Consider the following 16,308-nt stretch of genomic DNA (forward strand, 5'->3'; position numbering starts at 1 on the left):
TAGCCACTGAGGGACCCTGGATACAATATGACTCTCTCCCCTGCTCTGGCACACAGAGCCGTCACAGGTGGCCACCTTTCCTCTGGCAAGGAATGTGCCCAAATTTCTGGAGCCAGAAACAGGGTCTGTCCCAGAAGTTAGGTTGCTTCTGTCTGTCCCGAAGCTGTGTAGCTTCTCCGGTCCACACTCTTGTTAGTGCAGACTGGAGGCCAAGCGAACCGGAGCAAATATGTCTCTCCTTCTGGCTCAGGACTTGAGACTCCTCCCTGGCGGACACACCTTCTCGGGCGGGAAAGGTGCTGGGTGACTGGAGCCAGAAATGGGGCCCCTCCCAGAAGTTGTGTCACTTCTGCAGGCCGCCCTCTCCCTGGCAGTGCACAGGAGCAAAGATGGCTGTCCTACTGGTTCAGGCCTTGAGACTGCTCCTGGGTGGACACCCCTCCTAGGGTGGGGAAGGTGCAGGCTGAGGGTTCTGGTCTTTAAACTGCTCCTGGGCAGACACCCCTCCTTGGTTGGGAAAGTGCCATATCACCTTCTATCCATCAAGTACCTTACCATAAAAGTCTCATGTTCATTGTTGAAATGTTGGTGATTTGTTATCTGTGCTGTAGTATTGAAGAGTAAGCAATTGATGCTTACTTTTACAATAGTGAAGATAACAAGAAAAACCGAAGGACTCGAACAGTTAGGAACGAGTTAAAAGTGCCCTGCAGTGGATTCAAATTCTTTGGTGTCAAAATCTTAGCTATGCACTATGGCTATGCTCAACATTGCAGTATGTGTTTTCTCCATCAAGAAGATAGAAATAGCAAATGACTGAATGGGGACATTCATATTAAAACATCTGAATCATGGGAAACATTACTGAAGAGTTGGGAAAATATGAAAGCTACAGGATGTGGAGTTAATTATGGTAAAACATAATGTCATTTACATTGCATTTTGAATCATGAGTATATGACAGTATGATGAACCACACGAAACCAACCCCCAAATATACATGAAACAAGAGGTGGAATAAAATCTGGACAACCAGGGATTGGTCACAGGATGATGAGTGTGTAATGGTTCAAGCTCTCTGGAAAGTTCCATTTGAAAAGGACATTTTCTCTTGAAAATACAAGTGGTAGAACAGAGGCATCAGAAAGTGTGGATGAAAATCAACTCACAGAGCTTTGAAATAGACATAATAGTAAAAAAAATCTTGCCAAAATATTTTTCTGGAATATTATTTTTAAATTTATATGTTAACATTGCATCCCACTATTAGCAACCTACTCCACCTAGTAACCCCTAACACAGATCCGTCCTCCCTTCATTCTTCCTCACTCACATCCCTTCTTATTATCCCCACCTCTCCAACACTTCCAGTCACTGCTTTCCTAAGCCCATTAGGCATATCCTCTCCCACTGAGGCCAGACAAGGCAGGCCCATTTAGAAAAATGGGACAAACAGGTAGGCAGTCAACAGATTCCTGAACACCACTATTTCCAGTTGTTGGACCAAGCTGCACATCTGTTACATATGTGCAGGGGTCCTAAGTCCAGCCTACCTTTGCTCTTTGGTTGGTGGCTCAGTCTCTGGGAGCCCCAAAGGGTTCAGGTTATTTGACTTTGTTAGTCTTCTTGTCAGCTTCCATAACCTTTAATCCTTCACCCAATGGTCCATAAGAGTTCCTGAACTTCATCTAATGTTTATCTGTGGGTCTCTGAATCTCTTTTCATTGGCTGCTGGGTAGTGCCCCTCAGATCCTGGATGGATCCTGTAGGCAGAGACAGCCCCACTTCCAGTTGTTGGGAGACCTGCATGAAGGCCAAGCTGTGCATCAGCTACTTATGTGCAGGGACCTAAGTCTAGCCCAAACTTATTCTTTGGTTGGTGATTCAGTGTCTGGAAACCCACAAGGGTCCAGGTTAATTGACTGTATTGGTATTCCTGTAGAATATCTGTCTTCTTTGGGACCCTCAATTCTTACAACTTTTGCATAAAACATATGTCCACTGTTTGGCTGTGTATCTGCATCTGCTTCAGACAGCTGCTGGATAGAGTGTCTCAGAGGACAGTTATGCTAGGCTCCCATCTGCAAGCATAACAGCTTATCATTAATCATGTCGAAGATTGATGCTTGCCCATGGGATGAAATTCCAGTTGGACTAGCCATTGACTGGCCATTTTTTCAGTCTCTGGCTCCAGAGTTTTGTGGGTGAGATGGTGTCCTTATCCCTCTACTGGGGGTCCTGCCTGGCTACTTGAAGTTGCCTCTTCAGGTTCTGTGTCCCCACTGTTAGGCATCTTGGCTAAGGGCACCCACATTGACTCCTGGGAAACTTCACCATTCCCAGGACTCTGGGACTTCCTAGAGATTCCTCCACTCCCAACCTCCACACCTCCAGCAACTTTAGATTTCCATTCATTCTTCTGTCCCTCTCTCTAGTCTCTCCTCACACCTAATCCTGACTCTTCATTGCCCTCCCCATCACCTCTCTCAAGCACTTTCCTCCCTCCCTCTGCCTCCTATGACTATTTTACTCCCCTTTCTTAGAGATATTAGAATATTTTTGCTTGGACGTTCTATCTTGTTTAACTTCTTTGAGTCTGTGAGATATATCATGGGTATTCTGTACTTGATGGCTAGTATTCACTTATCAATGATTTTATAGCAAGCATTTCATTTTGGAACAGTGTTATATCACACAGGATGTTTTCTAGTTCTATCCATTTGCAGGAAGGCAAACTTCATGATGCATTTGTTTTAAATAAGTAAATAAATAAATAAACAGTATTCTATTATGTAAATGAACTATTTCTTTTTTTATGTTTTTATTAGATATTTTCTTTCTTTACATTTCAAATGCTATCCCAAAACTGCCCTATACCATCCCCCCGCCTCTGCTCCCCTACCCACCCACTCCCACTTCTTGACCCTGGGCTTCCCCTGTGCTGGGTCATATAAAGTTTGCAAGACCAAGGGGCCTCTTTTCCCAATGATGGCCGATTAGGCCATCTTCTGCTACATATGCAGCTAGAGACACGAGCTCATGGGGTACTGGTTAGTTCATACTGTTGTTGCACCTATAAGGTTGCAGCCCCCTTCAGCTCCTTGGGTACTTTCTCTAGCTCCTCCATTGGGGGCCCTGTGTTCCATCCAATAGCTGACTGTGAGCATCCACTTCTGTGTTTGCTAGGCACTGGCATAGCCTCACAAGAGGCCACTATATCAGGGTCCCTTCAGCAGAATCTTGCTGACTACCACTCTTAGGTGAATTTGCTTCCTTTAGTTCTAGGGCTTAATTTCAATATTTTTGTATCTGTGGAGGCCTGTTTTGTGACAAATTATATGGTCAATTTTGAAGGAGGTACCATGTGGGGCTGAGAAGACGGTATATCCTTTTGTTTTAGGATAAAATGTTCTGTAGATATCTATTAAGTCCATTTGTTTCATAACTTCTGTTAGTGTCCATGTGTCTCTGTTTAGTTTCTGTTTCCAAGCAAATGGTCTGAAGAAACAAGCTGGAGTAGCCATTCTAATATCAAATAAAATTGGCTTCCAACCCAAAGTTATCAAAAATACAAGGAGGGGTACTTCATACATATCAAAGGTAAAATCTACCAAGAAGAACTCTCAATTCTGAATATCTATGCTCCAAATACAACAGCAGCCACATTCATTAAAGAAACATTAGTAAAGCTCAGAGCACACATTGCATCTCACACAATAATAGTGGGAGATTTCAACACCCCACTCTCAGCAATGCACAGATCCTGGAAACAGAAACTAAACAGAGGGCACAGAGACATCATCCTAATTAACAAAATCTGAAAAGAAAAGGGAGACATAACAGATCCTGAGGAAATCCAAAACATCTTCAGATCCTACTACAAAAGGTTGTACTCAACAAAACTCGAAAACCTGGATGAAATGGACAAATTCCTAGACAGATACCAGGTACCAAAGTTAAATCAGGATCAGATTATTGACCTAAACAGTCCTATATCACCTAAAGAAATAGAGGCTGTCATTAATAGTCTCCCAACTAAAAAAAGCCCAGGACCAGATGGGTTTAGTGCAGAATTCTATCAGACTTTCAAAGAAGACCTAATTCCAACTCTCCTCAAACTATTCGATTTGGGACTAGGCAAGGCTGCCCACTTTCTCCCTACCTATTCAATATAGTACTTGAAGTCCTAGCCAGAGCAATCNGACAACAAAAGGNGATCAAGGGGATACAAATTNGTAAGGAAGANGTCAAANTATCATTATTTGCAGATGATATGATGGTATACATAAGTGACCCTAAAAAGTCCACCAGAGAACTCCTAAACCTGATAAACAGCTTCAGTGCAGTAGCTGGATATAAAGTTAANTCAAACAAATCAGTGGCCTTCCTCTACAGGAAGAACAGATGGGACGAGAAAGAAATTAGGGAAACAACACCCTTTACAATAGTCATAAATAATATAAAATACCTTGGTGTGACTCTAACTAAGGAAGTGAAAGATCTGTATAAGAAGCATTGACTCCATGTCATCCTTTAAAAGAATGATAGTGAGTTTTTAAAACCATGAATTTAACTGTTGAGATCCTTCTCCAGATGAAGGACAGGAGGGTATTGATTGAGACATGGCCCACTAGTAAATATTAGAACCTAGTATGGCATTAATTAGGGATATTAGCCAAGGGAACCAATTAAATAAAACCAATTCATATTTTGTTGCCTCTCCTGTTCCCTGTTGAGATGGCTGATTTTTAAATTCAGCCAAAGTGTTTCGAATTATCCAAGAATGACTGACATAGAAACAGCATTGTTCCCCTAGGGCCATACATAATCCTCCTTCCTTGAGGAACAGCAAGTTTAATGCTGTATGGTTTTGTAGGACCACTTTAGCTAAGGAGTCTCCTTGTTATTCTAAAACTGATGTGGCTGTATGTAGTTCAGCCACACCTATTTTCCCCCAAGTTTTTATTAGATGTTTTTGAAATTTACATTTTAAATGCTATCCTGAAAGTCCCCTACACCCTCCTCCTGCCCTACTCCCCTACCAACCTACTCCCACAACTTGGCCCTGGTGTTCTCCTGTACTGTGGCATATAAAGTTTGCAAGACCAAGGGGTCTCTCTTCCTAGTGATGGCTGACTAGGCCATCTTCTGCTACATATGCAGCTGGAGACACGAGCTCTGGGGGTACTGGTTAGTTTATATTGTTGTTCCACCTATAGGGTTGCAGACCCCTTCAGCTCATTGGGTACTTTCTCTAGCTTCTCCATTGGGGCCCCTGTGTTCCATCCAATAGATGACTGAGTGCATCCACTTCTGTATTTGCCAGACACTGGCATAGCCTCAAAAGAGACAGCTATATCAGGGTCCTTTCAGGAAAATATTGCTGGCATATGCAATAGTGTCTGCGTTTGGTGGCTGATTATGGGATGGATCCCTGGCTGGGCAAGTGATAAAGGCTGGTCCACTGTCAGATCCCAAGGTTGTAGGAATTCCAAATGAAGTATAACCTCAATGAGCTTTTTTACTTACTGTTTGAGCAGATTCCTTCTTGGTTGGGAATGCCTCAGTCCATCTTGAGAAGATATCTATAAACAGTAAAAGGTATTTGTAACCAAATTTCCCTGGTTTTACCTCAGTGAAGCCTAGTGAAGTTCCCCTTTCTCTTCTCTTATATGTTCTTTTGGGAGTTGAACTTGTCATCTGATAAAAATGACATCTAGTAATAATGTCCTGCAATTCCTTGACTTTATTCTAGTTAGTCCTAGGATAAAGAAATTAGTACATATTAATTCTTTCAACTTATTTATTTTCAGTGTGTGTTAGCATGGAAAGCTCGAGCCAAAGTTCTATTCAAGATGAATAGATCAATTTTTATGCATCTGTTGTATGTTACCATCCATCCTTCATGTGGCTATTGGGTAAGAGTTGATTAGCCTGGTCAACTTCTTTAGAGTAGGTTGGATTTTTCAGGGGAGAACATGTCTGGGAGGGTCACCTCCAAATGTAGGACAGGCTGTTTGAATGCCTCCTTCACTACCAGGTCTGCTTTACAGATATATATGGCCTCAGGGGCCAGTCCTGTTGATGTCCAGAACAATGTATGGTGGCCAGTTACTTTGAGAGCCAGAAAGAAGCTAGGAGGTCTAAGATCTCCTGTTCATTAATTGCCTTTTCTTCTTCAGTCAATAGTCTGCTTTCACTTTATACTGCTCCATGAATATGTGCATATTGACTATCAATGTAGATATTAAGCACTTTGTCCTTGACCAATTTAAGTTCCTCAATGAGGGCTATTTATTCTGTTCTTTGAGCCAAAATCCAGTACTGGAGGGGAGATGCCCATATTGTATTGTCCAAATCCACCACTACCACCCTCTGCATACCTGGAACTATCTTCTAAATAGCTGCTTCCATCATTACACATGGTGAGATCTACATTGTGCTAAGGCTGGTAGGACAGGTCTGGCCAGGTTCCATGTACATGTTATAGGGTTTCCCAGCAGTCACTCACATAGCAGCGGGTTTTCCAAATCTAGGTTAGGTAGCAGGGTAGCAGGGTTCAGTGAGGTATTAGGGCAAAGGACACTTGGGGATGGTTAAACCATAGAGACTGATAGTAAGATAGCTGGGCATTTGAAATCTAGAGGTGAGTGGGCTTGAGAACTTACTCTATGGCATGAGGGATAGTTTTCATCAGAGTCTGTCCCAAAGTTAATTTGTCTGCATCTTTTTTTTTCAGAAACTGCCCCACTCAGGGGTCCATCCCATAACTGGCCAACAAACGCAGACACTTTTGCATACGCCAGCAGGACTTTGCTTAAAGGACCCTGATATACCTGTCTCTTGTGAGGCTATGCCAGTGCCTGGCAAACACAGAAGTGAATGCTCACAGTTAGCTATTTGATAGAATACAAGGCCTCCAAAAGAGGAGCTAGAGAAAGTACCCAAGATGCTGAAGGGTTCTGCAACCCTATAGGTGGAACAACAATATGAACTACGCAGTAACCCAAGAGCTCCTGTCTCTAGATGCGTATGTAGCAGAGATAGCCTAGTCAGCCATCATTGGGGAGAGAGGCCTCTTGGTCTTGCAAACTTTATATGCACTAGTACAGGGGAACGCCAGGGCCAAGAAGTAGGAGTGTGTTGGTAGGGATCAGGGTGGGGGGGGTATAGGGGACTTTAGGGATAGCATTTGAAATGTAAATAAAGTAAATACCTAATAAAAAATGGAAAATAAAAAAAATCAATAAAAATAAACCACCATACTGAAAAAAGAACTGAAAAATGCATGTCCATCTCATAACATGCAGAAATGGCCTTTGACAAAATAGAACACCCCTTCTCCATAAATTTCCTGTAGATATAAAAGATCAAGAGATATAACTGAACACAATAAAGCCAGATCACAGCAAGCCTAGAACCAAGATCAAATTAAATGGAAAGAAAAACAATTCCAGTAATATCTCTAACTGTTCAACATAGTACTTGAAGTCTTCGCTAGAGCAGTGTGACAGCTGAAAGAGATTAAGAAGATACAAGTTGGCTGGCAAGGAAAGAATTAAAAATACCCTATTTATAATTGATATGATAGTATACATAAGTGACCCAAAAATTTCCACCAAGAAATGTCTATAACTCATAAACACTTTCCCCAAAGTAGCTAAATACAAAATTAATGCACAAAAATCAATAGCGTTCCATTATACAAATGATAATCTGAATAAAGGAAAAAATCAGGAAAACAACACCTTTCACAGTAGCCTCAAAAATATAACGTATGTTGGTGTTAACCCTATGCTGTTGAGGTTCTGTGTTTTGCTCATATTGTAGTGCTAAATAGTGGCTCAAAGGCCTGGTTGCCTCCTAGGGATCAGAGATTCTGCAGGTACTCAAGTGATGCTCTGTACCCTTGTTCCCAAAGTTATCACTGATTGGTGAATAAAGATGCCTACAGCTAATAAATAGATGGGCAGAAGAGAAATAGGCTTGGTGGGAAGGTGTGTCAGAGAAGAACCCTGGGGAGAAAGAAGGTAGATGTAGAGGAATTCATCATGGGCTAAAATTCTTAGAATAATGGCCATGTTTTCTGGGCAATTGGAGTTCAAAGCAGCCCTGATGAAACATGGCAAAATACAGTGGGATTAATAGTTGGGAAATAGACATAGTAATAGCATAGATGATAGATACATTCCTAGTTCTAGCGCTGATGAAGGCATATTATAAAGATCATGTATGTCTTTTACCTTGGAAGTGAATAATCAAAACCTGGGTAGAAACAACAGTTGAGATTATATATTTTCCACAACACATTGCAAGCAAGTGTAAGACTTCTATGATAAAAGATTCAAGTTTCTGAAGATAGAAATTAAAGAATATACTAGAATGTGCAAAGATCTCCCATGCTTGTGGATGAGGAGGATTAACATAGTAAAACTGGCCATCCTACCAAATCTATATATTCAATTCATTCCTTACCCAAATACCAGCTTTTGTGTTACAGACCAGAGTGATAAAATGAATGCCCTTTCCCTTGAAAATTCAAGTATTACTATGTCCATTTTCCTTACCATTCTGACCCCAAATCCATGAATCCCGTCTGCATGGAATTTTAAGTACTATAAACTCATGTCAGAAGGCATTTTATTTTTCCTGGCTACCAAAATTCTGTTGTGCTATCACTATGTTTTTGCTTACATGAACTGGGGCTGATGCTGATGTTTTCATTCATGTTATGGTTGTCAGACTATTTATAGGAAAATATTTGTGCAAACTTTGCATTATCTGTTTTCTTTGCTATTGTGACCATGACAAATCTCTTGGAGTTTAACTTTATCCATGCTTTCCAACTGCCCTGTTGTACTGCTTGTTGTTTCTACAGAGTGACCTTTGTCCCTAGAGCTCCCCAGAGAGCTTGCAGAGCCCCCTCCCATCATTCTCTGTCCCATTCTTTTTAAAAATATTTTTAATATTTATTTATTTATTTTAATATTCAATATTTAATATTTTAATATTTATTTATTTATTTTATGCATATGAGTACACTGTAGGTGTACAGTTGGTTGTGAGCTTTCATGTTGTTGTTGGGAATTGAATTTTAGGACCTCTGCTTTGCTCTGGTTGATGCTACTCGCTGTAGCTCACTTCTGATGCACTGGTAGAGGGTGTCAGATCTCATTATGGGTGATTGTGAGCCACCATGTGGTTTCTGGAATTTGAACTCAGGACCTTCAGGAGAATAGTCAGTGCTCTTACCCTCTAAGCCATCTCACCAGCCCCTGTCACATCCGTTTTTATCCACAGTTTTATCTCAGTGGTCCCTCTTGTACTTCATGCATATTTTGATACATGCTTTGGAAGGAAGCCAAACTTTGTGACTCATTTTTAGTATTCTGTGTTGGGGTGCAACTTAAGAAATGGGAATTTAGCTCTTAAACACTTGTCTCTCTTTTGCCTCCTCCTCCCTTGTGCCTCCAGCCTGCTCCCCCTCAATTCCTTTCCACCCTCTCTCCAAGAGGGCATGGGTGGCCTCCACTTATCTACTCTCTCCTCTCTGTCTTTCTCTGCCTCTACTACTCTCTTAACTCCCCTCCTCATGCCCTAAATAAACTCTATTCTATACTAAAAAAATAAAAAGGAATTTATGGTGTTGGTTATTTTGCTGTGCGGTTGTAGCCCAGGAGGCTTTTATTCCAAGCTAAGAAGTTAGGCTGCCTATCTATTATCTGAGGGTTTCAGAACTCACTCACTCTCAGATGTCAGAGTGCAGAGTCCTATGGAACCAGTTTTTTCTAGTCTGTTGGTAAGCAGTAGAGAGGTTGTGCAGAGCAGGTCCACAGGTGGAGCTGTGCAGCAGGAAGCGGATGACTGAGCAGGAGGGATCGGAATCCCCGGGGCAGGGATACTGGCAAGAGCAGGACACTGACCACAACAGAAAAAAGCAGTAGTGATTAAGGAGGAGAAAGTGCTTGCTCTCTAACTGGTTTGGGGAACCACGTGACCCTGACCACGGTTTAGTGGGCGGGTGTAGGAGAGCAGCTCCTAGGATCCAGGCCTGAGTGACAGGAACTTCCACCGATCATCTTTCCACCTTCCGGTTTCCGCGTCCTAGCTCTCTCTGGACCCGGAAAAGTCTCCTCAGACGCGGTTCCGTGGCTGGGGGCCTGGGAGAGGCGGCAGTCAGCAGCGCAGTGGCGGGCACCGCAGCCCCGCGGCTCTGGAACCTCCCAGGTCAGAGGAGCTGCGGGGCTGGGACATGGGAGGGAGCGGAGCCGGGGGTTGTTTTCCTCAGCTGCTCTTATGGACGCCGCCCTCGCAGTTCTGTGGTAGATATCTTACCAATGACCTGAAGTTTGAGATCTTATGACCTGGGATTTATCGTGATTTTTAAAAAAATTATCTTACACTTACAGGAATATTCACTCATAAAATAACTGGTAAACCAGAACGCCCTCCCCACCCTAACCCAAGCTACCTGGGACAAAACCACCAACCAAAGAGTAGACATGCAGGGACACTAGGCTCCAGCAGCACGTGTAGCAGGGAATAGCATTCTTGTCATCACTGGGAGGTGAACCCTTGGGCTCAATGACCCAGGGTAAGGGAATGTTAGGGTGCTGAGGTAGAAGTGCATGGGTAGGTGGGGGAGCACACTCATAGAGGCAGGGGAAGAGGTTAGTGTGTTTGTGGAGGAGAAACTGGGAAAGGGGATAACATTTGAAATGTAAAAACACACACACACACACACACACACACACACACACACACACAATAATAATAATTAAAAAAAACGTGGTGGAGCACTCTATTACTCTGAGCATTTGGGAGGCAGAGGCAGGCAAATTTCTGAGTGAGTTCCAGGACAGCCAGGGCTATGCAGAGAAATCCTGTCTCAAAAAACAAACAAACAAACAAACAAACAAACAAATAAAAACTTGTAAAAGAGCAGTTGCATTATCTATTTCCTAGTGTGCCAATTACAAAGATAGTGCAAAGTAAATTTGTTCTTGCTTTCTTGCCTTATTTTACTAATTGCTTATTCAAGACAATGCCTTTGGTCCTTTTTAATAGGCATCTCTAGAGAGCTTTTTATATAATATTATATGAGGAACCAGTGCAGATTTATTGAACCAAAATGTATACGTTATCAAGCCCTACTGTTATGGGTGTAAACAGTAATATTTACTAAGCAGACTTTTTAGTGGCCCTGAATTTTTCATTTGAGTTTCATGCAGTTTAGGATGTAAGTAAAACATTCAGAAATATGACTTCATATGCTGAGTTCTTATGTTACACCTTGGGCCCAAGCAAGCCCAATATTACAGTCTCTTAGACCACACTGTAGATTAAAATAAAGTTTTAGAAAACATCTTTTGAATAATTATGATCACTCCCCTGTATCAGAAAATTGTCTCCTTGGTTGAAGGAAAGCCCTCTGCCCTTACATAGGTGGCCAAGCTGCTGTTTTTTACTGTAGGGTTTGTTATTCAGTGCTGTGACTGTGGACTTCGTGTAGGAGGAGTGGGAATTCCTAGACCCTGAAGATAGGGCTTTTGTCAGAGATCTCTTTTGGACAGTGCAGCAGTCTGGTTTCTGTGAGTGACGATAGTTTTCCTGAAGTCTCCCTAGCTCCTCCTCAGGGTTCAAGGGAGAATGACTGTGCATGTGTGTGACCCTACATGCTTAGAGGAAAAGAGACATTTTTATTTCTGATATTTTCTCTCTCCTTCAGGTTTGTCCTTTTGGAGGCATCTTTTATTTTTGTTCTATGAAAAGTTCTGGGTGCTTCCTGAAGACTCTTGCCCATGTGCAGGTGTCTCACACTCCTCAGGTAGTTCAGCTCACCTGTGAGTCTGAGAGCCCTGGAAGGTGAAGAGAGGAAACTAGCAAAGGATCCAGGTATGTTAGAGGGAATGAAGACGGGATGGGGAGGGGCTCAAGTCCCAGTAGAAAGAGGACATGAGATTTGTTTTGCCAGATTCTATTTCATTCTAAATATTCCTAGATAATCGCAGTGAGATTACATCAGAATATGCCCATTGTAGGTTTTAGAAGACTTTCTATGCAAGAATTAATTCACAGAGGCAAATGTGATTTGATTGGTTTGTATGTGAGGGATATTGTCCCCCTCCCATTCACACCCCTAATCATATCTTCTTACCAATGTTAAATATTTTCACTGTTATAATTTTAATGTGTTGTTTAGTCAGAACACTTGATGCCTGTTAGTTTTTTTCTGCTCATAGAGTTTTGGAGCATTGCGCAGTTCCTTTAAGTTGTCTTATCTTTTATGGTTAGTTTCTCAGTTCCCTAAAATAATGCCAGCAAGATTTTGATGAGATTTGTTTAGAAACTTTGCATAGTATTAAATTCTGTCTATATTACCTTCCCAGTGTTACCTGCTGTTGTCTGTCTTCTTGTCAGTTGTGCAAGATTTGCACTTCTATGATTTTAATATACTTTGAAATCACTCTTGGGTTTGACCCTTCTCTCATATACTTTAAAGTTTTTTGTGGTTCCTTATTTTATAAATTTTTGGAATGATTTCTCTATATTTAAAAATGTCTCTGTGATTTTGGTATTTTCAATTTTAAAAACATCCTTTTATATTTTTTCACATTTGAGAACATGCTAACAGTGACTCAGAATACAAGTCTATGTGTTCCTGTGTCTTCTACTGATGTTAACATTCCAGGTTTTTAGAGAAAAATGTTTTCAATTATTATTATTATTATTATTATTCTTTAATTGCTTTTCACAGTCATGTCACCACTCCTCTCTCCCCATCTTCAGGAGAACTTCCCTACCTCACATCCCCACCCCACTAGACCTACCCACTCCCTGAGGCCTCAAGTCTCTTAAGGGTTAGGTGTGGAGAAGACATTTTTTATTCTGCAATCTTTAGTAGGTTTGAAGAATATTTTTCTGTGTTGTTACTTTTGTTTTTTGAAACATTTTCTATAGGTAGACCTGGAAGTTCTGAAACTCAGAAAATAAGCCAATGCTTGAACTGAGACATCCGCTGCCCCAGCCTCTCCAGTGCTGGGGTAAAAGGCTTGCACCACCTGGCCTTTTTGACTTCTTCTGACATGACCACACTTGAGACTTCTGCATGAAGTTTGAGAAGATTCTTCTCCTGTCATGTGGATGGTTTTCCGGAGGTGTGCTACTCATTACTGGTTTTCAGTGCTGTTCATGGTTGTCTTTCTAAATGGTGGATATTGAAGCTTATCTGCATTACCACCTATCTGCTTCCTGCAATCATGTCATGACTGTTTAATGCATTTGGAAACTTTTGTGAAATTCATTCATGGCATTTGATCTTTTGTGAATATACTTTGTATATAAGTTGATTAATTTTGCTTTTCCTATTACCTACCATAATTGTTTCCAACCCTCCTAACAGCAAATCCTTAAAAAACTTCATTGGGTCTTAGCAATTAGTAGTCTTCTTTATTTTTGTAATAAAGTTGGTGACCTTGTTATGGTGCATAGTGATAGCCTCAGAGGCATTGCTGTATTTTGGATATTAGTTCTCTATTGGAAGTAGCATTGGTACAATCTTTTCCTACTCTATAGTCTTCTGCTTTGTCCCATTGTTGGTGCCCTTTGTCTTATTGAAGGTTTTCAGTTTCCTGCGATCCCATTTATTAATTGTTTATCTCTGTGCCTATGGTATTGGTGTTTTGTCTTTTTTGTTTTGTTTTGTTTTTTTGTTTTTGTTTTTTAAATAATGTCTTCTCTGACAATATGTGCACTTTTCTTCCCCACTCTATCTTCTGTCAGATTCAATATGTTTGGTTTTACATTATGGCGTTTGACCCACTTGTACTTGTGGTTTGTTCTGGGTTATAAGTGAATGGCTCTGCTTAGCTGCACAAAGTCCATGCTACTTTTAGGCTCCATTTTATGTTTAACTTGCCCTTAGATTGAACTTAGCTACTGAAAAATGCCTCAACTTGTTCTAGGATCTGAGACATCCATAGCATCCTCTACTCCTTCCCTATTGATAGCCAACTAGCTCTGAGGAGAAAAGTACCAAAAGGTCCAGATGTCTCAAAAGAGATTACTTACGCTAGCAACCACTGTTTATATCAAGCTGAAATAATTATTAACCAATACAAATGCGTCAAGCTGCAATTTTTAAAAGTCAATCAATCATGTAACTGTAAAGTTGGCAATTCTCCTGCTCTGCTCTAATGGTGACGATAAGGCAAGGCTTTAGCACCCTTCTGCTGCATGAGAGAGGTTGGAGGGTCCAAGTTCAAACTTAAATAAAAATACTTTGGTTTTGTGTGAATGAATTGGGTTCCTGGTTGTCTCTGGTGGTTTGTGAGGACCTCGAGATCTACGCATAAGAATAACTTTGGATCCATTAGCAATCTTTGTTGGAGATTCTATATTTTTTCAGTTAGTATTTCTATCTTTTTCATCAAAAATAAGTGGCCAAATATATTTATGTCTAGGTCTTCAATTCATATTCATTAATCACTGTGGCTATTTCTGCCAATATTCTTGAGGTTTTTTCCCTATAGTTCTGTAGAAAACTTTAAATTGGAAATATTGAAAGAACTGTAGAAGTTCTATTATTGTTCAGGATTGTTTTAGCTATTGTACATTTTTTGTTTATGTATTAAAATCCATAAAGTCTTGTTTTGGAATTTGGATGAAAAATGCCTTGAATCTGAGGAATGCTTTTAGTAGGGTGGGGTTTTTTTTTTTTATTTTAATCTTCTTTCTCCATGAGCATGGGACATCTTTCTATCTCTTAATATTGTCTTCAATTTCTTCAAAGAATTGTAGTTTTTATTGTACAAGTCTTTCACCTGCTCTCAGAAATTTTTATCCTGGTATTTTTCTCTTTCCTTTCTGTTTATCTGATTTGTGTTACCTGCTTTGTGTGTCCAGGTAACACCAGCTTTGTATGACTTTCTAATGTTCTTTGTGTTTATGGCAATATTCTACTTTTGTGTTGAGTATAAGCTTTGTCAAAAGAAAGGAAAATTCCATGCTAATCTGTCCAGTTGTCAGATACCATTAGAGGAAACCCTTCCTGGTTAAGTCTGTGCACTTGCTTGATGCGGGTTCTGGTTTTATAATGTAGGAGGTTGACTTACTCACTTATTTCTAGGAACAATGCAATTCTGGTTCACTTGTGTAAGACCTTCCTCAGCCCTGCATATATTAACATTAATGTTATTGTCATACACTGCAGTGTCCCATTTTATTAGATTTTATTTACTTATTTATTACTTACATTCCATATTCCATTCCCCATACCCCCCATCCACCCTCCATCTGCTCCACATCCCACACCTCCTCCCCACCACACCCAATCTCCATGTGGATGACCCTTACCCACACCCCACCTGACCTCTAAACTCCCTGGGGCCTCCTGTCTCTTGAAGGTTTGGTGCATCATCTCTGAATGAACAGAGACCCGGAAGTCCTCTACTGTGTGTGTGTGTGTGTGTGTGTGTGTGTGTGTGTGTGTGTGTGTTGAGGGCCTCATATCAGCTGGTGTATGATGTCTGTTTGCTGGTCCAGTGTTTGAGAGATCTCGGAGGTCCAGTTTAATTGAGACTGCTGGTCCTTCTATAGGATTGCCCTTCTCCTCAGCTTCTTTCTGCTTTCCCTAATTCAACAACAGGGGTCAGCTGCTTCTGTCCATTGGTTTAGTGCAAACATCTGCGTTTGATTCTTTCAGCTGCTTGTTGGGTCTTTCAGGGGACAGTCATGATAGATCCCTTTTTGTGAGCATTCCAAAGCCTCAGAAATAGTGTCAGGCCTTGGGACATCCCCATGAGCTGGATCCCACTTTGGGCCTGTTGCTGGACCTTCTTGTCCTCAGACTCCTCTCCCTTTCCATTTCCGTAATTATTTCAGACAGGAACAATTATGGGTCAGAGTTATGACTGTGGAATGGCCACCCCATCCCTCACTTGATGTCCTGACTTCCTGCTGGGGGGTGTGCTCTAGTTCTCTCTCCCTACTGTTGGGTGTTTCATCTAAGGTCCATCCCTTTGAGTCCTGGGAGTCTCTCACCTCTCAAGTCTCTGGTGCATTCTGGGGTGTCCCCCCAACCTTTGATTTTCTGATGTTACCTGTTTACATCCTTTTTGCTGGTCGTCATGGCTTCAGGCCTTTTCTCTCATCCAACATCAGATCAGGTTTCCCTCTCCCTCCCACTCCCCTTCCCACACTGTCCACCTTCTCTCCCAGGTCCCCCTTTTAGGAGGAGGTACCATGTGGGGCTGAGAAGAAGGTATATCCTTTTGTTTTAGGATAAAATGTTCTGTAGATATCTATTAA

The 16,308-nt window shown here is 41.3% G+C and overlaps 1 protein-coding gene across 2 annotated transcripts in view; it reads left to right on the forward strand.

Moving 5' to 3' along the window:
• The first annotated feature begins 10,147 nt into the window (after positions 1-10,147).
• The window catches only part of LOC110314823 (zinc finger protein OZF-like), a 14,970-nt gene continuing 8,809 nt past the window's right edge, over positions 10,148-16,308 (forward strand). Inside the window, exons 1-3 of one of the 2 annotated variants that reach the window (XM_029534643.1) lie at positions 10,148-10,227; positions 11,729-11,895; positions 12,961-13,157. In XM_029534643.1, coding sequence (XP_029390503.1) covers positions 13,138-13,157 — 20 coding nt within the window. In that variant the 5' untranslated portion in view covers positions 10,148-10,227; positions 11,729-11,895; positions 12,961-13,137. The remainder of the gene's footprint in view (positions 10,228-11,728; positions 11,896-12,960; positions 13,158-16,308) is intronic. The other variant, XM_029534645.1, reaches the window with a different exon arrangement.

This window comes from Mus pahari, unplaced genomic scaffold (assembly GCF_900095145.1).
Source record: "Mus pahari unplaced genomic scaffold, PAHARI_EIJ_v1.1 scaffold_9619_1, whole genome shotgun sequence".
Classification (NCBI taxonomy): Eukaryota; Metazoa; Chordata; class Mammalia; order Rodentia; family Muridae; genus Mus; species Mus pahari.